Source organism: Bufo gargarizans, chromosome 4 (assembly GCF_014858855.1).
Source record: "Bufo gargarizans isolate SCDJY-AF-19 chromosome 4, ASM1485885v1, whole genome shotgun sequence".
NCBI classification, from domain to species: domain Eukaryota; kingdom Metazoa; phylum Chordata; class Amphibia; order Anura; family Bufonidae; genus Bufo; species Bufo gargarizans.
The window spans coordinates 111,665,428-111,689,202 of NC_058083.1; the positions used below are offsets into that span (position 1 = coordinate 111,665,428).

At 42.4% G+C, this 23,775-nt stretch overlaps 1 protein-coding gene across 2 annotated transcripts in view; it reads left to right on the top strand.

The window, feature by feature from the left end:
- MYO7B (myosin VIIB) overlaps positions 1–23,775 on the top strand; it is a 191,270-nt gene that overhangs the window by 22,728 nt on the left and 144,767 nt on the right. For both annotated transcript variants that reach the window (XM_044290687.1, XM_044290688.1), the window contains exons 7-11: positions 9,912–10,054; positions 10,776–10,889; positions 11,691–11,844; positions 12,941–13,017; positions 19,012–19,131. In XM_044290687.1, the coding sequence (XP_044146622.1) occupies positions 9,912–10,054; positions 10,776–10,889; positions 11,691–11,844; positions 12,941–13,017; positions 19,012–19,131 (608 nt within the window). The remainder of the gene's footprint in view (positions 1–9,911; positions 10,055–10,775; positions 10,890–11,690; positions 11,845–12,940; positions 13,018–19,011; positions 19,132–23,775) is intronic.

Here is a 23,775-nt window from a genome sequence, read left to right on the forward strand (position 1 = left end):
GCAGCAGAAAGAGCACGCCTCGAGCTGTGATAGGGAGAGAGCAGCAGCAAAAAGAAGCAATGAATGGGGGAATCTTTGGATCCATGTGAGGTACAGGGCTGGTTCTAGCTTTCTTAGAAACAGATTGTCGTGTACTATATGGTGTCTGATTTAAATTTTTACATAAATCATGGGATAACCCCTTTAATAGAATTGGAATTAAAATATTATTTTAACTTCTGTTGGAAATCTTTACATAAACTAAAAGGACAAAATCATTACTAGTTATAAGCCACATACGTGATGTGTTCCAGCATTTCAAAAGCTTGGGGTCAGTGAAAAAATTATATTTGTACTTATGATGTCCATATTTATTTATTTATTTTATGCACTTATATAGCGCTACTATATTCCGCAGCGCTTTGCAGACATTGGCAACCAACTGTTCCCAATGGGGCTCACAATCTAAGGTCCCTATCAGTATGTCTTTTGAAGTCCATATATTGTATTAGGACATATGGACATCATAATGCGGATGTAGCCAATCCGTGCATTATATTGTGGTTGGTCATCTGATTGTTTGGCATGTGGTGCTACATGGGAAATATACAGTAACATTAACATGTAGCTTCCAGATGCTTGTTGGGGTTTAGAGAAGCTGAATTTGTGGTGATTAGTCAGTTAACAGGAAAGAAAACTATAACCAGAGGCACGGGAGAGCGGAGACAGCAGGCGTCATCGCATTCATGTCTCTCGCAGCGCTGGCATAATGTGGGCTTTAGCATGTAATTACTCTAAAACTACTGAATGCCATCACAAGAATGACAGACTGCTGAAATCAGCAGTCTGTCACTACATTATGCTGCCCTCAGTGAGGTTCCCTTTAAATAAGACACAAATATAATAAAAACAGAATAATAAAAACTATATTAAATTGCTGGATATATACAATTGGTGGATATGGTGAAAAAGAAAAAAGATTTTGTCTTATACCCACCAGGGGCATACTTAGAATTCATAGGGCAGTAGCAGTAAATAAATTTATGTATAATAGCACTTCAGAAAATACTGCAAAAAGCCAATCAACTTGTTATTCCCCACTAAAAGGTGTTGTCACAGTCCCTCAGGTGACTGATGTCAGGAAAACAAGGAGATTGGCTGAGCATGGAGGAATCTAACAGCCTCCTTGATTTCTCTTGATTCAGTGTTGATAGGGTTGCTCAGCTGTTGCTCAGTGGTCATCACTTCTACCCTTTATAGTCTGACCCCACCCTTTTGACTATGCGGTAGATAGCTTCATTTGGGTTTGGCTGAGCTGGTGTGAGTTTGTCTCTGGTGTTCCTGCTCGTCCGTCTCTACAGAAGTTAAGTGTCGCGTTTGTTTGTGTTTGTTATATTCCCTGTTGTTTGTATCTGGGCCTGAGACAGAGACTTATATTCATCCATCTGGGGAGGAATGGGTTGTCTCTGGTCCTAACCTTTTACAGGGCCTAATAGGGATATAAAGGCCTAGGTATCCTGCATATGAATATTCCAAATTATATTGATAGTTAGGGCTCGTATTAGGGTTGTCTAGGAGGTTACCTGTTTATTCCCTAGTTTTCAGGCCCAGTTACTGTTCCCCTTCCCTCCTGTGTTCAGTGTGGAGTTTCCCCCCTCTACTGATCGTGACAAGTGTATGTTCTTACACCTAATTGTGTCTCTAAAACCCTGGGCCCAACGGCAAGTGCTATGGCTGTAGTTTGGCCCTTGCTACCCACAATAAACCCAAAAGATATCCACACGTTTATTCTTGTTGACCATGTTCATCAAGCTTTCTTGAATTTTCCGCCATATAGATGACAATTATGACAAAAAAAGTTCCTCCTCAGGGATACCAGAAGTATCTGAACCAGAAAATCTTCCAAACTGCGGCTGAAGCTTATATGCCCCAAAAAACGTAGACTTACCAGTGGATTCCTGTCTACGATTATTTATTGCAAACTCTGCCAAAGACAAAAATGAAGACCACTCCTCCTGGTTCTCAGAGACAAAACATCTCAAGTAAGTCTCCAGATTCTGATTAGTGCTCTCTGTCTGTCCGTTCGAATGAGGATGAAAAGCCAAAGAAAAGGACAGTTGTACCCCCAGTTGAGTATAGAGCGCTTTCCAGAATCTGGAAACAAATTGAGTCCCACGATCCGAGACCACATCAGAGGGAATGCCATGGAGTTTTACAATGTTGTCAAAAAACACTTCTGCAAGTGTTTTAGCATTATGTAGGCCCGGCAACGCTATAAAGTGCACCATTTTACTAAAGCGATCAACTACCACCAGAATAACTGTCTTTCCTAAAGAATTAGGTAGATCAGTGATAAAACCCATGGATAAGTGAGTCCATGGTCTGGACGGCATGGGCAACGGAAGTAGAGATCTGGAAGGCCAAATATGTGTCACCTTAGCGCGTGCACAGGTACTACAGGCTGACACATAGTCCTCAACACACTTATGCAACCCCTGCCATCAAAATCTATGAGAGATTAGGTCAGCAGTGGATCTGCTCCCTGGGTGTCCCTTAATAACCTTACAGTGATGTTCCTCAAACACCTTGTGACGCAATTCCGATGGCACAAACAGTTTCCCAGAGGGACAAGAATCTGGTGCATCTCCCTGGGCCTCTAACACCTTCACTTCTAGGCCAGGGTAAAGAGTGGATATCACCACCTTCAGGAAAACTATGTGACAAGGCATCTGCCTTGACGTTCTTAACCCCAGGACGATAGGTGACAGTGAAATTGAATCTGGTGAAAAACAAAGACCATCTGACCTGCCTCAGGTTCAGTCATTTAGCCGACTTCAGGTAAGCCAGGTTTTTGTGATCTGTGAACACCGTAATCGGATGAATCGCCCCTTCCAACCAATGACGCCATTCCTCAAAAGCCAACTCTCTGTTCCCCACATCATAATTTCTCTCTGTGGAAGAGAGTTTTATAGAGAAAAAGGCACATGGACGCCATTTACCTGGTGACAGGCCCTGCGACAAAACTGTTCCTACCCCCACCTCGGACGCGTCCACTTCCACAATGAAAGGTTGTGATACATCCGGTTGCACCAATTTAGGGGTGGAAGAGAAGCATTCCTTAATCTCAGGAAAGGCTATCAACGCCGAATCAGACCACACTGAAACATCTGTCCCTTTCTTAGTAAAGTCAGTTAAGGGTTTTACTATTATCGAAAAGTTCTGAATACATTCTCCGTAATAATTGGTGAACCCCATAAAACCGCATAAGAGCCTTCAAATTTTCGGATCGATCCCAGTCCAATACAGCACGGACTTTGATGACAGCAGGTAGCCCAAAAACTGCACCTCGTGTACATCAAAGACACACTTCTCTAATTTTGGGTACAATCTATTATCTCTTAGGATCTGTAACACCTGTCTAACATGATCCTGATGTATCTACATGTCTGAAGAATAAATTAGAACGTCATCCAAATACACAACTACAAACCTCTCCACAAGATGATGAAAAATGTAATTCACAAAATGCTGGAAAACCGCAGAAGCATTTGGCAACCTAAAAGGCATGACCAGGTTCTCAAAGTGCCCCTCAGGAGTATTAAAAGACGTCTTCCATTCATCCCCTTCCTTGATCCTAACCAGATTATATGCCCCCCTTAAACCCAACTTGGAGAACACCTTGGCACCAACAATCTGGTTAAACAAATCGGGAATCAAAGGAAGAGGTTAAGAATCACGGACAGTAATCCGATTGGGTTCACGGAAATCCAGACATGGCCGAAGACCATCGTCCTTTTTTTTTTTTAACAAAAAAGAACCCTGCTTTCACTGGAAATTTGGAAGGTCTTATGTGTCCTTTAGCCAAACTCTCGGCAATATACTCTCTCATGGCCAGTCTTTTAGGTCCAGAAAGGTTATACAATCTAGATTTTGGCAACTTACAGTAGCTCCGGGAATAAGGTTGATAGGACAATCATATTCCCAATGTGGAGGTAAATCCTGGCATCCACTCTCAGAAAATACATCGGCAAAATTAAGATATAAAAGAGAGTAATGTCTTAGTAGTTAAAACAGAAAAAGATGTATTCAGACAATTGACAATGCAATAATGACCCCAATCCAAAATCTGTCTAGCTTGCCAATCGATGGTTGGATTGTGCTTGCTTAACCACGGTAAACCCAGAACCACCGGAGCAGGGAGGCCCTTCAATGCAAAACACAAGATAAATTCTTGATGAAAGTCACCCACTCTTAATCTGATATCATGCACCACTTGAGATAAACACTTCTAAGTTAGAGGTGCAGAATCAATAGAAAAAAAAGAAATGTTGTTTTCTAATGCACTCGGTAACAACCCATGCATACGGACAAAACTGAGCATTCATCAGTTCACCCCAGTTGCGCTGTCGATAAACACCTCAATCCCCACAGTTTTTGACTCTAGCTTTTTAACTACCAAGACAAATGCACATTTTCTGACTCTCCTCTCACCCCTCCAAGAGTCAGATGGGAATTAAATGTCCCTCCTTTTTCTTTTTGCCATTGAATGTATGGACATGCTCTGATAAAATGTCCCTTCTGTCCGCAGAAAAAACACACTCCCTTCCTATTACCAGTATGCTTAAAAGCGGATCAAGGAGTAGCTCCCCCTAATTGCATGGGTTCGTCCCCAGACATAAACCCAGGAGTCGTGTCAGAGGAGGACGATACAACATCTGTGCGTCTTGAGAGTGGGGGCCCCTAGATCTCTCTTAAGATGTCTATCAATGCGTATAGCAAGAGACATAGCAGCCTCCAGATACACTGGGGTTTTCATGAAAGGCCAAAGCATCCTTCAGCCTCTCTGATAACCCTTGACAAAACTGGCTATGGAGGGCAGGATCGTTCCACTCTGTATTTGTAGCCCACCTCCTAAACGCAGAGCAATAAATCTCAGTGGAACAATTACCCTGATCAAGGATGCGCAGCTTGGTATCGGCTAGAGAGGTCCGATCCAGATCATAGATAAGACCCAAAGCTTTAAAAAATGAATCTACTGACAGGAAAGAGTGCGATCCGGTTGGCAGAGAGAAATCCTATGACTGCGCACCCCTCTTAAGCAAGGAAATAACCACACCAGCTTACTGTTTATCATCCACAGATGAGTCTGGGCGTAGCCTAAAATACAGTTTGCACGAGTCCCTAAACAAAATGAAATTATCGCATCCCCCCAAAAAAACTGTCTGGGAGGGTAATTTTAGGCTCCAGATAGGCCTGGTCTCCACCACTACCACCAGGACCAACAGCCTGTGATCTCTGAATCTGTGAGACGGTCATGCGGAGTTCAGCTACCTCCAAAGATAGCCCTTGCAGGTGACCTGCCAGTGCAGCAATAGGATCCATGGTTGGACACAAACAAACAAAAAATTATAATTTTGGCGGTTTATAATGTCACGCTTCATGGTGGGAGGGAAACTCCACACAGAGCATAGGAGGAAAGGGGGGGGAACAGGTAATCAGGCCTGAGAACTAGGGAAGGAAAATGGACACCTCCTAGTGAAAACCCTAACCTTAATCCTGACTGACTACCAGTATCAACAGACCCCAAAGGTAGGTGAGTTCATACGCAGGAATACCTAGAGTCCTATCTAGCCCTACAGGACCCTGGTACTAATGGCAGGGACGAGACTACCTGTTCCTCCAAAAGGAATACGAACCTGAGTTTACTTCAGGCCTAATACAAACAATAGGGAAATGCAACACACAGAACCCAAACAAAATACAAAAGGGAAAGGAAAGACTTAACTTCAAAGGAGCAATGGAAGCACCAGCAACTATAAATAGAGAAAGTTAAATAACCCTAATAGCCATACCTGGGGAAATTTGTGGCAAGCACCAGAAACAACACAGACGTCATTTCATCTAAACGGAAAACATGTCAGATCATACCACGTGTTGCCAGTCTCACCAATCTCCTGCCACCTGTCGCGGGAATGTCTGTGACTCTCTGGCAGCAGAATAGCAAAAAAAAAGTCAAACTCTTTTTCTCCTTGATTGCTTCAAGCATCACACTCCCGTTCTGCAACACTGACTTAATTTTCTTGACACACATCAGCGCTACATGTGCCCACCTCTGGGGTCTTACTCCTCTCTTCCTGCATCTTCCCCTTGTGACTCTGTAACCAAGTTCCTATTCTAGGACTGAAACGTCAGAACTAAAAGTCTCATGTTATCTCATGCCATTCTATTATTGCATTTGATTTAATGGAAGATTTACAATGCAATATATTTTACTTGCATCATACCCAAGAGAGTGCAGTGGTGTTTCAGTATTACTGATTGTGGATTACATCCAACCCGTATTGCACCTCACAACTTGGGACATCTACAATTTTCCTGACACTGATATCCCATCTGCACCAGGTTACTCTGCAGTCAATCACTGGCCTCAGAAGTGTACAGGACGTGACTGCTGAGACCAGTGATTGGCTACAGCAGTGATGCAATATGTATGGGTCATCAACGCTGCATCCAGGAACAAACATCAGTATTATTATTATTTATTACAAACCGGATTCCAAAAAATTTGGGACACTATACAAATCGTGAATAAAAACTGAATGCAATGATGTGGAGGTGCCAACTTCTAATATTTTATTCAGAATAGAACAAAAATCAGGGAACAAAAGTTTAAACTGAGAAAATGTACCATTTTAAGGGAAAAATATGTTGAATCAGAATTTCATGGTGTCAACAAATCCCCAAAAAGTTGGGACAAGGCCATTTTCACCACTGTTCTTACAACACTCAACAGACGTCTGGGGACCGAGAAGACCAGTTTCTAAAGTTTAGAAATAGGAATGCTCTCCCATTCTTGTCTAATACAGGCCTCTAACTGTTCAATCGTCTTGGGCCTTCTTTGTTGCACCTTCCTCTTTATGATGCGCCAAATGTTCTCTATAGGTGAAAGATCTGGACTGCAGACTGGACATTTCAGTACCCGGATCCTTCTCCTACGCAGCCATGATGTTGTGATTGATGCAGAATGTGGTCCGGCATTATCTTGTTGAAAAATGCAGGGTCTTCCCTGAACGAGATGACGTCTGGATGGGAGCATATGTTGTTATAGAACCTGAATATATTTTTCTGCATTGATGGTGCCTTTCCAGACATGCAAACTGCCCATGCCACACGCACTCATGCAACCCCATACCATCAGAGATGCAGGCTTCTGAACTGAGCGTTGATAACAACTTGGGTTGTCCTTGTCCTCTTTGGTCCGGATGACATGGCGTCCCAGATTTCCAAAAAGAACTTCGAATCGTGACTCGTCTGACCACAGAACAGTCTTCCATTTTGCCACACTCCATTTTAAATGATCCCTGGCCCAGTGAAAACTCCTGAGCTTGTGGATCTTGCTTAGAAATGGCTTCTTCTTTGCACTGTAGAGTTTCAGCTGGCAATGGCGGATGGCACGGTGGATTGTGTTCACTGACAATGGTTTCTGGAAGTATTCCTGAGCCCATTCTGTGATTTCCTTTACAGTAGCATTCCTGTTTGTGGTGCAGTGTCGTTTAAGGGCCCGGAGATCACGGGCATCCAGTATGGTTTTACGGCCTTGACCCTTACGCACAGAGATTGTTCCAGATTCTCTGAATCTTCGGATGATGTTATGCACAGTTGATGATGATAGATGCAAAGTCTTTGCAATTTTTCGCTGGGTAACACCTTTCTGATATTGCTCCACTATCTTTCTGCGCAACATTGTGGGAATTGGTGATCCTCTACCCATCTTGGCTTCTGAGAGACACTGCCACTCTGAGAAGCTCTTTTTATACCTAATCATGTTGTCAATTGACCTAATTAGTGTTAATTGGTCTTCCAGCTCTTCATTCTGCTCAAATTTACTTTTTCCAGCCTCTTATTGCTACTTGTCCCAACTTTTTGGGGATTTGTTGACACCGTGAAAATTTGAATCAATGTATTTTTCCTTTAAAATGATACATTTACTCGGATTAAAAGTTTGATCTGTCATCTACGTTCTATTACAAATAAAATATTGACATTTGCCATCTCCACATCATTGCATTCAGTTTTTATTCACAATTTGTTTAGTGTCCCAACTTTTTGGGAATCCGGTTTGTATTAACCTGCCATTCATTCCATAGCGCTGTACATATGATAAGGGGTATACATACATAATACAGACAATTGCACTAAGCATGAACAAGACGAGCTAAAGACTGGTACAGAAGGAGAGAGGGCCCTGCCTGTGAGGCTTACAATCTACATGATATGTGAGAAGGACACAGTAGGAGAGGGTGAAGTTGGTCATGGCGGTATAGAGGCAGCAGGGTCACTGGTTGTAGGCTTGTCTGAAGAGGTGGGTTTTCAGGTTTCTTTTGAAGGATTCCACTGTAGGTAAGAGTCTGATATGTTGGGGTAGTGAGTTCCAGAGTGTGGGGGATGCACGGGAAAAATCTTGGAGGCGATTGTGGGAAGAGGTGATAAGAGGAGAGGAGAGAAGGAGGTCTTGTGAGGATCGGAGATTGCGTGTGGGAATGTTTCGGGAAAGTAGCTCAGAGATGTAGGGAGGGGACAGGTTGTGGACGACCTTGTATGTATTTGTTAGTATTTTGAACTGAATTTGCTGGGCAATAGGGAGCCAGTGAATGGAATGGCAGAGGGGAGAGGCAGAGGAGTAACAGGGTGAGAGGTTTATTAGTCGGGCAGCAGAGTTGAGGATAGATTGGAGGGGTGCAAGAGTGCTAGATGGAAGGCCACAGAGGAGAATGTTGCAGGAGTCTAGGCGGGAGATGATGAGGACATGTACAAGCATTTTCACAGATTCAAAGTTAATGAAAGCGTGGATGCGGGAGATATTTTTGAGTTGGAGGCAGCAGGTGGTGGAAAGGGCTTGGATGTGTGGTTGGAAGGAGAGGGCAGAATCCAAGGGAGCGGACTTGGTTGACCGGGGAGAGTGTGCATCCAGTGATCGTGATAGATAGGTCTGTTGGGGGGGTTGAGCAAGATGGGGGAAAGATGATGAATTCTGTTTTATCCGTGTTAAGTTTTAGAGAAGGGAGGACCAGAGTGCATTGCTGGAAGTGGCAGCCAATAAAAGACATTTATTGCTACTGCCTGAGGTTTATTTATTTAGCGTCGCCCCATTAACCGACTAGCACTGTATGTGTGCGGCACTGGTCAGGTCTTTACAGATGGCGCCAGCTCGTTCGCACAGTGGGCACCATAGCCACCAAGTTTCTGCCGTTTTAAGTAGCAGAAACCCAGAGCTAATGTCTGCAGTCACCAATCACAGACATTTAACCCCTTAGATGATGTGGTCAATTGCCGCACTGAGATCTGGGAAGCCTGCTGAAGGCTATAATGCCTACTTCAGGTATATTCCCATGGAGGCCTGCAGGTGACAGTACTCCAAAGGATATATTGAATCTCCAATAGGCTGCATTCTTAAATAAATGCAGTCTATTGGAGAAATGATCTAATGATCCATGTTAAAGTCCCCTAGGGGCCTTAAAAAAAAAGTTTAAAAAAATCACCCCTTTCCCAATTTTAAAGATAAATAAACAAAAAAGGAATGATCATTTGTACCGCTGCAATCTAAAACGCCCATACTAATAAAATGGAAATGTATTTATCCAATATGAGGAACTCTGTAATGGAAAAAATGGCTGATTCAATAGTTTTTTGGCACATCACCTCAAAAATATTTAATGCAGAATTATCAAAAAATCAAACACACTCCAAAACGGTATCAATAAAAGGTACAGATCACCCTGCAAAAAAATTTGCTCTCACACAGCTCTGTAGATGAGCCATTGTTTATTGTCATAGTTTATTTTACAGCCACATATCTCTACCATCACCTATGCAGATGATTTTGCTTTTTTGTCTTTGTTCATTTATTTTATCTAGTGTTAATATTATTTCAGCTTTTGGAAACGCCAAGACTATTCGAAATGACAATTCTAGCCGTTTTGGAAAATACATAGAAATCCATTTCTCTAAGGAGAATGTCATCAAGGGAGCCCGTATTGAGCAGTTTCTTTTAGAGAAGTCTCGAGTATGCAGGCAGGTGGGTCGCCCAAAAAACATTATCCATATACTTCATGTAATTTACTAACTAACAAAGTACCTTATATTAACATAGTTCGGTGTTAAAACAGAGAATGACATAAGAATCTCTGTGATCCAAACATATATGTGAAACATATTCCAGGCAAGTTGAGAATATTTAATAGTATTGATGATACTGTTACTATCCGTCTATTTGGACATACATTCTGCAGTACACACATTTGCACAATTGCATATTATTTTGGCATGGTGACTTCCGTTTCATCTATGAATTTGTATTAATGATAACTGTGCGAGCAATGTTTTGTTTGCTTGACTTTCTTTCCTTTGTACATAATTCAGATAGAAATTCAGGAAATTATATTTTTATTGACCACAAGACATTCAGCAGCAGTGTTGCTCTGTATAGCCCCCAGCTGTAGAAATATTGTTTGACAACTAAGCTAAATAAGCCTTGTGAACAGAAGTAATGGTGGTGCACCACTATTATAACAAAGCAGCCACAAAACTAAATGTGAATCCTGTGCTAGCATCCATTCCTTACCATTGGCCATGGGAAGTCCAAGCTAATATTGACAGCACTATCATAGGGTTTGTAATACTGGAGGGCATGGTTCTAAGAGGAGCATTTGAAACTCCTTCATTCTAGCAATTGGTGGATGTTCCAGGTAACGACAAGTCAGAGGATTGTTATCATGTTCTATATTGTTATTCTGTAGGCTGCAGGGGAAAGAAATTATCACATGTTTTACTGCATGCTGCTGGGAATGAGTTCAGAAGAAAAGAAGCAACTGAACCTAGGAAAATCTTCAGATTACAAGTATCTAACCAAGGTAACTTACCTTTATATTCAATATGCTCCAGACATCTTGAACTGCTATAAATAAGTGTGTAATCACCTTATAGATGACTTGAACAATGAAGAATATAAATCCAGCTTCAAATGAAAGTGATGACCTTTATTCTTCCAAGCAGTAAAATCCACTGAACACAATGTACAAACAACGTCTACGTGTTTCGGATCGTGGATTTAAGATCCTTACTTATGACTCACTTGTCATGAGTAAGGATCTTAAATCTATGATCCGAAATGTTTAGACCAACCTGTAAATTATGTAATAGATCCTATTTCATTAGTTATATTTTCACATATAACATTTGTTAATATGTCTTTATAGAGCATAGAGATAACTACTTGCTTAGCATATGACACCACAGTAAAAGTATTACTACTGTACAATATGTCACTTTGAAAGGCAGCGACGGACTGTGATTTTTGGCCCTGGAAAAAATACTAAAAGTGGCCCTGTTTTGTATTCTGGTCCAAATTGATGTAATGCAGGGCCAACACAAGTAGGCAGGGCCAGCAATACCATATTGCAGCACATTATGCCACCCCAACAGAGCCAAATACCACAGTCCATCACAAAATACCTCCCCCAGGAGCACAAAATACATCCCAAAAAACTTCGACTGGCCGGAGGGAGGGATCAGGCCACCCCCCGTGGCATCAGCCCACCGTAAAAGTTCCCTCTAAGGTCTATGACTAAACCGCCCCTGTTGAAAGGAATGAAGTCAAGATATGGCTTCTAATGCCATACAGTAACATGATCTCTGTTATTTTATTTCTCTAGGGTAATTGCACAACATGTGAGGGACGTAATGATGCCAGAGACTACACACAGGTCCTTTCTGCCATGAAGATTCTTCTCTTTTCTGAACAAGATCGAAAGGAAATTAATAGACTGCTGGCTGCCATGCTTCACCTTGGCAATCTGGACTTTCAGAGTATGCATTGTTATTGTGAATGAAAATGTCTGTTTTTTGCATAGAATATATCAAATTTAAAGTGGTTGTCTAACTTCAGGAAATGACATTTATCATGTAAATAAAATCATTTATCATGTAGACTAGTGATTGTCCATATTGCATACTTTGCTGGCTTGGTTCATTATTCAGTCGCATTATACACCGCTCGTTTCCAGGGGTTATGGCCACCCTGTAATCCAGAAACTTTTGCTGCACTTGCACACTATAGGAAAAAGTGCCGGCCTCTCTGGTGACTGAAACTGTGGGAGTGCGCATAGACACGCATGCACAGCAGCTGCTTTCCTGTCCACTTCATATCTGCATTGCAGCAGTGGTCATAACCCCTGGATACAAGCAGTGTATAATGTGATAGAAAAATGAATCACGCCAGCAAAAGAGGCAATATGGACAATCACAATAATAAGTGATAAATACAATTTGCTGAACTGAGACAACCCCTTTAAAAGGTTAATTACCCCTAATAAATCTTATGTAAACATCTCACAATGTATAAAATAATAAAAATTAGTTATGCTCACCTTACCAACCCCCTGCTGTTCTTGTGCCATTTCTTCCATGGCCCCATGCCAGTTTCCGTTTACTAGGCTGGAGCGATGATTTGGTGTGTCAGCATGTGACTGCAGCAGTCATATGTTAAGACAACCTCGCTGGACCTGAATAAACTGATGGGCATGAGGGAAGTGTTGGCAGAAAGTTGGTAAGGTGAGTAACAGTTCTTTTGTGGTTTTATAGCATTGTCAGCTGCTTACCCTTTAAATTTGACTGTATCTGTAAACTGATGTAAAACTATTTTATGATTGGACTGGAGAAGCAGTTTGAAGGTTATGCAGTTATTTTAGGTCTGGGTGCTACATATGTCATTTCTGCAAAATAGTACATTGTAAATTTGTATACTGATGTGCCTTGATATACCGTAGTTACTTTGTTTGTGAGTCATCTCTCCTAACGATGTACAGTACTTACTTCTTGAAGTAAAGTAATGTATCATATATATTTTTTCTATATCAAATGTTTATATTTTATATTATTTCTATGATATATATTTCATTTTTAGGTGCAATGTTTGGAAATATTGATGGCTGTGATATTCCTGAGTCCATCCATCTGTCCACTGTAGCTACTTTGCTTGAGGTAATCAGGAAAACAATGTTTTTAATTATTCTTATGTGATACAGCAGAAAATGTACAATTAGCAAATACAGTTCATAACCATATGTAAAGTAGCATGAAGACTGAATGGGGACCCATATGTATCATATATTTATACACATCTTCACATAGTAATCTGTTATGCATAGAATGAAGTGAATAACAAAAAGAAAAAAAGAAAAGTACATACAAAAGTGAAGTAAATACAACAAAGGAAACTAAAATTGAAAAACTGGTGGCACCTACGTGTATAAATTAAATTGAATTGAAGTGTGCCTAGTAGCATGAAAGGGAGGGGTATAATCAGTCTGGTCAGGAGGCAAGTGTGCCACAAATTTTTAAGGATACTGTTTAAAATTTTGTATGCATGCAAGTATTCTACAGGAATTATTGTTTCCCTAAAATAAAGAGTTGGATCAGGGGCGTAGCTAGAAATGACTGGGCCCCATAGCCCCTCCCAGATCTCCCACCCCCACATACCTCTTAGACCCCCACCTCTTCCAGAGCTCCCACCCAAACACCCTTCCAGGACCTCCCACCCCAACATCCCCACACCCCTCCTAGACCTCCCACCCCCACCCTAAATCTCCCACCGCCAGTCCCCAGATATAATGGTCTAGACATCAAGTGTCCTGCTCCCCCCTCTTGCCTATATAATGGTCCAGACCTCCAGATTCATGCTTCCCCCTACTCCCCATATATTATGGTCCAGACCTCCAGGATCCTGCTTCCCCCTACTCCCCATATATAATGGTCCAGACCTCCAGGATCCTGCTTCCCCCTACTCCCAATATATAATGGTCCAGACCTCCAGTGTCCTTTTCCCCCTCTATATAATGGTCCAGACCTCCAGGATCCTGCCCCCCCCCTTCTCCTTAAATATAATGGTCCAGACCTCCAGGGTCCTGCTCCCCCCTTCTTAAATATAATGGTCCAGACCTCCAGGGTCCTGATCCCCCCTTCTCCTTAAATATAATGGTCCAGACCTCCAGGGTCCTGCTCCCCCTCCTCCCCAGATATAATAATCCAGACCTCGGGGATGCCACTCCCCCCTCCTCCCCAGATATAATGGTCCAGACCTCCAGTGTCCTGTTCCCCCCTATATAATGGTCCAGACCAGACCTCCAGGGTCCTGCTCCCCACTTCTCCTTAAATGTACTGGTCCAGACCTCCAGGGTGCTGCTCCCCCCTCCTCCCCAGATATAATGGTCCAGACCTCCAGTGTCCTGTTCCCCCTATATAATGGTCCAGACCAGACCTCCAGGGTCCTGCTCCCCACTTCTCCTTAAATGTACTGGTCCAGACCTCCAGGGTGCTGCTCCCCCCTCCTCCCCAGATATAATGGTCCAGACCTCCAGTGTCCTGTTCCCCCCTATATAATGGTCCAGACCAGACCTCCAGGGTCCTGCTCCCCACTTCTCCTTAAATGTACTGGTCCAGACCTCCAGGGTGCTGCTCCCCCCTCCTCCCCAGATATAATGGTCCAGGACTCCAGAGTAAGTTTTACCAGTCCCAGAGTCAGCCAGCCCTCACCTCACAGCCACTTGAACGTCTGCGCGCCCACACTCCAGCAGCGCTGCCAGGCCCAGCAGCACGCAGCTTCGCTGTACGCTCCGCCTCCTCCACTTCTGGCCAGTTGGAATGCCGCCCAGACTGGGAGCGGGACCACTCCATCTCCTCATTACAGGTATGCCTCTCTGCCTCCGGCCGCGCCCTATCGCACCGCCCACAGCCTGCAGGCCCTGCAGATAGCGCTTTCTCTGTCTGTCCTGGAGGGGCCTGCGACCCCTGTAGCTACGCCACATGAATAAAAAAAATATATAATCCTCAGCCGGTGGCCCGGGCCCCCAGTGGCGTAGGGCCCCATAGCCATTGCTATGGCTGCTATGGTGATCCCTACGCCCATGAGTTGGATGATGTTCACAGTTTTGCAATACATAATCGTACTGCTAGAATAATGGGATTAATAGATACCTTTACATCAGTTGGGATAACGTCCGCGTTTCAGGAAAGCATTGCTTTTAGGAAAAATCCATAATTTTATTTCATACTGGCACTCATAATTTTGTTTATTGTAATAATTTATTTATAAGCTATATTGGTTTGGCCTCAAAAAGTTAGATACTTAAGTATATAGAGAATTGTATAGGAAGAAGGGGGCGTTTTTTCTGTACACAATAATAATCTTTCTTGATACAACATAGTCTGTGGAGCTTTACAACTTGGGAACAAAGAAAATTAAATGACAAATAATGAGAAAAAATAAACAATGAGACAAAATCCTAAAGGACCCAGTCCAAAATTTGTCACACACCAGTATATGATACTAATTTATTCAGGAGACCAACCCCTTGCATTGGCTAACAGCTTACATTGTGCACCCTTCTGAAACCGTTCTGTATACAGAATTAAAGGGATTCTGTCACCAGGTTTGGGGCTATAGAGACACGGACATGCACGGCTAGATCGCCGCTAGCATGTCCGCAATATATGTGTCCTATAGGGCTGTGTGGTTTTAATTTCTTTAAAAAATGATTTTATAGATATGTAAATGAGTGTTGAATGTGTCCAAGGGGCTGTACTAACCTTCCTTGTGCCCAGCCACGCCCGTCTGTGAAGGAGCCCAGCACCGCCTATGTCTCCTCCTTTCATCAACGATAGATAGCTGTAATCTTGCGATGCGCGAGCTCGCGCATGCACAGTTCTTTCCCTGAGGCTGATGCCAGCACAGGGAAGGAACACTATACCGGCACTGCGCATGCGCGAGCTTATCGTTGATGAAAGGAGGAGACATTGGCGGTGCTGGGCTCGGCTGGGCACAAGGAAGGTTAGTACAGCCCCTTGGACACATTCAACACTCATTTACATATCTATAAAATCCTTTTTTAAAGAAATTAAAACCACACAGCCCTATAGGACACATATATTGCGGACATGCTAGCGGCGATCTAGCCGTGCATGTCCGTATCTCTATAGCCCCAAACCTGGTGACAGAATCCCTTTAAGCTGATCTCTTACTTCCACAGGAAGTACTTCACAATCTCAAGCACTAAACTGCAGCTAAATTATATTGATTTAATACACTGGATATAGCTAATCCCTCATCTGTCTATAGCTGGGCATACACATAAGATTAGGGGCATAATAATAATTCATAGGGCCCAATAGTTAAATAAGATAGGGGCCTCTACCACCTAGTGTAAGAAAACTAAAACAGCAACAATTAAAGGTATATATACAGCACCACATATCAGAAAATCCCGATTATAGCAAACAGCCACTATATTATTCCCCACAAAAAGGTACAATGTTCTTTCACCTGATTGCCTTCTCCCCTCCCATAGCTATGGCTGTCTGTGGTTATAGTTGCTACCCATTCATGTGATAACTGCCAACTGACCAATCTCTTCCAATCCTCCCATAGATATGCATGCTTGCTCAGCTGAGAATGCATACGTAGTAAATAGGGAGAGGGGAGAAAGCTCCTGCTATACAATTAATGACAGCAGGATAGCTCCTGAGAACTAATAGATCAGGAAGTTGAAATCCAACTTTTCCTATCCTTGTCTCATCCTGCACCAGCCATCGGAGTATAGTCAGGAGGCCCCATGAACATTATATGATCATCCGAAACTGCTGGATTGGTGGCTTTGTCTGACATAGATCTAATGAGTATAGACAGCTTATATTTCAGAAGTTAAGGACCCCCAGTGCTAGGTATCAAATATCAGACTAAATAAATCTTGGCAGTAGTATACAACCAATGAACCACTGTAATAAAACAGAGGATGATTTCAAATTTAGGAAAAATTTACAAACCGGATTCCAAAAAAGTTGGGACACTATACAAATCGTGAATAAAAACTGAATGCAATGATGTGGAGGTGCCAACTTCTAATATTTTATTCAGAATAGAACATAAATCACGGAACAAAAGTTTAAACTGAGAAAATGTACCATTTTAAGGGAAAAATATGTTGAATCAGAATTTCATGGTGTCAACAAATCCCCAAAAAGTTGGGACAAGGCCATTTTCACCACTGTGTGGCATCTCCCCTTCTTCTTACAACACTCAACAGACGTCTGGGGACCGAGGAGACCAGTTTCTCAAGTTTAGAAATAGGAATGCTCTCCCATTCTTGTCTAATACAGGCCTCTAACTGTTCAATCGTCTTGGGCCTTCTTTGTTGCACCTTCCTCTTCATGATGCGCCAAATGTTCTCTATAGGTGAAAGATCTGGACTGCAGACTGGCAATTTCAGTACCCAGATCCTTCTCCTACGCAGCCATGATGTTGTGATTGATGCAGAATGTGGTCTGGCATTATCTTGTTAATGCAGGGTCTTCCCTGAAAGAGATGACGTCTGGATGGGAGCATATGTTGTTCTAGAACCTGAATATATTTTTCTGCATTGATGGTGCCTTTCCAGACATGCAAGCTGCCCATGCCACACGCACTCATGCAACCCCATACCATCAGAGATGCAGGCTTCTGAACTGAGCGTTGATAACAACTTGGGTTGTCCTTGTTCTCTTTGGTCCGGATGACATGGCGTCCCAGATTTCCAAAAAGAACTTCGAATCGTGACTCGTCTGACCACAGAACAGTCTTCCATTTTGCCACACTCCATTTTAAATGATCCCTGGCCCAGTGAAAACGCCTGCGCTTGTGGATCTTTCTTAGAAATTGCTTCTTCTTTGCACTGTAGAGTTTCAGCTGGCAACGTCGGATGGCACGGTGGATTGTGTTCACTGACAATGGTTTCTGGAAGTATTCCTGAGCCCATTCTGTGATTTCCTTTACAGTAGCATTCCTGTTTGTGGTGCAGTGTCGTTTAAGGGCCCGGAGATCACGGGCATCCAGTATGGTTTTACGGCCTAGACCCTTACGAACAGAGATTGTTCCAGATTCTCTGAATCTTCAGATGATGTTATGCACAGTTGATGATGATAGATGCAAAGTCTTTGCAATTTTTTCGCTGGGTAACACCTTTCTGATATTGCTCCACTATCTTTCTGCGCAACATTGTGGGAATTGGTGATCCTCTACCCATCTTGGCTTCTGAGAGACACTGCCACTCTGAGAAGCTCTTTTTATACCCAATCATGTTGCCAATTGACCTAATTAGTGTTAATTGGTCTTCCAGCTCTTCGTTATGCTCAAATTTACTTTTTCCAGCCTCTTATTGCTACTTGTCCCAACTTTTTCGGGATTTGTTGACACCGTGAAAATTTGAATCAACGTATTTTTCCTTTAAAATGATACATTTACTCGGATTAAATGTTTGATCTGTCATCTACGTTCTATTACAAATAAAATATTGACATTTGCCATCTCCACATCATTGCATTCAGTTTTTATTCACAATTTGTTTAGTGTCCCAACTTTTTTGGAATCCAGTTTGTATTTACAATGCACAGAAAGTAAATGTCATCTTGGTAAAGGGCATCATCATATAGAATTTTATTAGTGTTGACATCCTCTCAACATCACTAAAAAGCAACTTGCATCAGTGACATTTCCATGATGTTGGCCTTTTCACCAGATATGAACAGTTATGAACACATTCATATTTTATAGCTCATGTACAGTAGATATACTGTTTGCACTTGGTGTTAATGAATGGAAATATTGTTGTTTCCATCCCAAGCCTGCAAATCTTTTTTTAATAAAGTGCTGGTCTCACAGGTGCCTGACTCTATATAGTGTAAAAGAGCTCTCTTTAACCCCTTCAACTGAGCATAGTAATTACCATAAACACAGTTTTAAAAGGTTTATTACTGGAAGAGGCAGAAGGTGCAACACAATGTAAATTTAGTGCTGACTATATGAATTGCTTGCAAAGTCAGACAAAAGAAGTTCCATAGAAATTTTACTGTAAGCATTAAACTTGGAATGGTATATCCAATTATATCTTGATGTCATACCCAGCTATGTATTGTATAATATCAGCAATTTGTTTTTGTTTTAACTAGGTGAACTTAATGGATTTAAAAAGTAGCCTTACCAGACACACCATAATAGCTCGAGGAGACAGTGTTTCAAAACCTCTGAATTGCACACAGGCTTCTGATGGCAGAGATGCTTTTGCTAAGGTAACTGGATGATGTAACAAGGATTAAAATAAGCCTACTCTGTGTTGTATTTAATAGTATTGGATTCTATTAAATAAATACAGTGGTGCTTGAAAGTTTGTGAACCCTTCAAAATGTTCTATATTTCTGCATAAATTTTGCCTAAAACTACACCAGATTTTCACACAACTGCTAGAAGTAGATAAAGATAACCCAAACCAACAAATTAAATGAAGGCGGGTTTAGACTGCACGATATAGCAGCCAATTGTAGGGAAGGAAGCGTTCCTTCCTGACAGTCGGCTGCTCGTTAAGTGAAGGAGACCGCTGCATTTACATGCGGTGATCACCTCCACAGTATAAGGATGAGGAATTGCTAGTGATCCCTCATCATCATAGAGAATCATTGTTTGTGGGTGGCAGATCACTGTTTACGCAGCACAATCTGCTACCCAGGAATGATGACTGGAGTGCCTGCACGGGTGAACGGCAGCACAGTTACACGAGCAGATTGTTGGGAATGCCCAATATTTGTCTTGTGTAAATACACCTTGAGTTAAAATATAAGACTTGGTAATTTATTTATTGAGAAAAATGATCCAATAGGACATGTCTGTGAGTTGCAAAAGTTTCTGAACCTTTGCTTTCAGTATCTGGTGTGATCCTCCTATGCAGCTGTAACTTCAATTAAACGTTTGTGGTAATTGTTCATTGGTCCTGCTGTCATGAACCAGCGGGTGTGAACCCACTGTGCCACATGTCCTACCTCATATAAGAGTGTTGTATAAGTGAACCCCTCAATCTTCACAGTACCCCTGATGGTGGGGATAGACTTTCCCGAGGGGAACACCAGGTCGATACCTCTTGAGGACGATAGGCACATGAGGCAGCTGGTCCAGGTGGACCAGGAGGTACCTGAGAAAGGTACCAGAGGTACAGTCGTTACCAGGAGCAACAGTGCAGGGCCGATGGATGAGGCAGAGGCGAAGTCAGACAGGCAATAGGTCAGGGTAGGTGGCACAGGTACAGGTCAGGCAATCCGGGTCAGCAACAGGAGAGTCAAGGCAGGCAGGGATCAAACACGTAGCAGAGTCCAGGAACACAAGGACGAGTCAGGAACACAGAAACACAAGCGGATATTAGGAACCTTAGCAGGACACAAGGACCTTGACACTGAGGCATCTGAGAAGGGGGCTGAGCCATTTATATATGTGCAAGAGGGCTAGGATTGGTTGGCGAGGTCACATGATCCAACCCATAAAACACAGAAAGTGACGCGCGCCGGCCCTTAAGGAAATGCTGCAGGAACATTGGTAGCAGATCACCGCTGAACACGGTGCCCGGGACCGTGGCGGTAAGCAGGGGAACAGTAGCGCACAGCAGCCGCTGTTACACCTGCACATCAGCTTTGAGGAATTTTAGCCCATTCCTCTATACAAATCAGGTCCTTCTGCAACATTTCTATTAGATTAAGGTAGTAAGGACTATGACTTGACCATTCCAAAACTTTAACTTTATTCTGCTTTAAAATGCAATGCAATCTGAAAGCCTCATGTTATAGAGCAGGAGAAGCTGAGTAGATTGATATATAATTTTGTGTCAAACAATTCAGTAAAACCTGTATTTTATACAATTGTGTCTACTTTTACTACCTTCTGTGAACATCGGTACAGGAGGGTGGGGAGCTATCAGTGATTAGTAGCATTGTTGTTAAATCTCTTTTTATTATTATAAGGAAGGACAAAGCAGGTAGACATATCATTTTTGACAATGTAAACATTAAATGTCCTTTTCCTTCTCCCACATTCGGGTAAAGGCACTAGGCAGTATTGGATGAATAATCATACATTGCAACACAATCCTCCATTTACATCTCTTTTTGGGCCATAATGCTCTGGGGACAACACCGAAAATAATAGGAATTGTGGAACTGGGACCCCTTGCATACTAATAAACGAACACAAACAAAGGTAGACCCTGGCTTAGGGACATAATAACACTCTACCTGAAGGAGGTGAGGCTCCTCTAGTTTCACAAAGTGCAAACACTTGAATTGACGTAGAAAAAAGAGAAAAGAAAAAAAGGAGGAGAAGCAAAAGAGGACATACAATGCCAAGTATAGAGCCTTACATGATGGGGGTAAATGTATCAAGCACCTGTATCATGTTCCAAAATTACATATTATAGTCATGCAAATATAAAGCTTCTGAAAACATGGCTTTCGTGGAAACACGAAAAAAAATCAACAAACAAGGACAATGAAACATACAAAACCAGAACACCGACAAACAAAAGACCGGGGGAGGAAGGAGGGGGAAGGTAGGAGGGGAAAGGGGAGTGGGCCATCTGACAAAAATAAAATAAAATAATAATTGTCTAAGATGTCATCAGGTAAAATCACCTGTATCCAACCAGGTTTGGAAGCCAGAGGAGCTCCTAAACTGTAGCCAAGGCTCCCAGGTTGATGCATACATTTGGGTTTGGTTATGTGCTTCAGCCCCTAGTTCCTCCATTCGGACCAAAGCGCCCAGAGCACGTACCCACGTGACTCTCCTCAAACTATCTGATGATCTCCACTGGCGCGGTATAATCTGCCTCATAGACTGAACAAATGTTCTGAGAGCCCCTCTTTTGACATGTTGATGTCTGCCCGAATAAACAGACAGTAATGCAATCAGGGGGGACGGAGATATAGTAGTCCGGTATAGCGCGTTGTCGAGAGCAAACATATCCTGCCACAAGGGGGCGACCCCGGGGCAGTCCCACCAGATGTGAAGCATAGATCCAACTGTTGCTTGGCATCGCCAACAGGTGTTGGGGACTGATGGGTAAAATTGATGCAGCTTGACCGGAGTCCTATACCAACGGGTGAGAATTTTATAATTCAACTCTTGTAAATTACATGATGTAGTCGATTTATGAGTAAATAGTAGGGAACAAGTCCATTGTTCGGCCGATAGCGGGGCCGCCAGTTCACTCTCCCAACCAGAGGCAAATCCGACACCCCTCAACTAATCAGTTAACGACATATCCCCTACCTCCCCGGCACCAAGCAGACCATAAATCAGAGATATCCCATGGCCTGGACCCGTACCAGCTACACAAAGCTTTTCAAAGTTTGTCAAAGGAGCGGATAGTTGCGATCCGGTAGCCAGGGATCCCATAAAGCTTCGGAGTTGAAGGTAATGAAACCAGCGACTTGGAGAATTAGAGAAGATGTGGGGAAGATCACCGAGGGGAAGAGGTCCTGATCCCTTAAAAATATCTCTTATTAGAATCTGGGGAGGGGGAGAAACCCGGAATGATGGTAAGTTTCTAATCGAGGGAGGTAAATCGGGATGAGCCGCAATAGCCATCAGCGGGCCAGTGATTAGTAGCATTGTGTGTATAAATGTGTATACAGAGATAGCTGTCAGTCTCTGATAGTCCTCCCCCCCTGTACCAATAGTTCTTTATAGGAAGTGGAAAAAGCAAAGATATACATTTATAAATTACAGGTTTTACAGAATCTTTTCCCACAGAATTATATATTAATTAACTCAGCTTCTTCTCTATAACTTGGTGTTTTTTTAGATTGCATTGCATTTTGTGGTGACAGGTCCTCTTTAACCATTCTTTGGTAGAACGACTTGTGAGCTTAGTGGTGTTGTTTTGCTGCATGACCCACGTTGTCTTGAAATTCAGCTCACATGTCCTGACATTTTCCTTTATAATTTGCTTCTATGAGTTAGAATTCATTGTTCCATCAATGATGGAAAGGCTTCCTGGCCCAGATGAAGCAAAACAGGCCCAAATCATGATACTACCACCCCCAACTTGTTTCACAGAATGCAGTGTTTTCCTTTCTACAAACATAGGAGTAATTTTACACTGCTCACGCCACGTCAAAAAAAGGGAGGGAGGAAGACCAGCGTCTAATTCGCTGGTCTTCATAAATGTCCCCCATAATGCTTCTCATTTAAACCAAAAAGTTCTATTTTGGTCTCATCTGTCCACAAAACATTGTTCCAATAACCACTTGACTTGTCCAGGTGATCTCAAACTGCAGATGGGTAGCAATGTTCTTTTTGGAGAGCAGCGACTTTCCTCTTGCAATCCTGCCATGCACACCATTGATGATTCGTGTCTTCCTGATGGTGGACTTATGAAATGTAACGGCAGTTGAACAAGCAGGCAATGATCAGGATCGAGCCTGATCATTGCCCTTTGTATCGATCCATGTAAACGGGACCTTACAATCCCTTTATAATGTTCCACAGTATGGGCTGTATAAATATGTACAGCTTCATCATATCTATAACTAACTCCACTACAAACAAGAATAATATTAGAGTACCATCACTTATCATATTAGATTATTAGCACAAACAGATAAGAATGGGCTGGTTTCTAGAATATATAAAATATTACTTTTAGCAAAGTAAATCTCTCACAGGTGGAGGAGTGATAGAAGATAAATTGCTAAAAAGTAATAGACAAATTCATTCTATTCAGTGTATGTTAATTCAAGGGCTTGATTTTACTCTTACAGATTCAGAAGATGGGGTGAAAAGATTGTATATCCTAGGTGTTTTCAAAATAATGAGGACCTCATTCACCTGACTTTGAGATTGCCTGGCATCAATACAGTTACATCAATATAGGGGAAACATTTTTGAGTTACTCT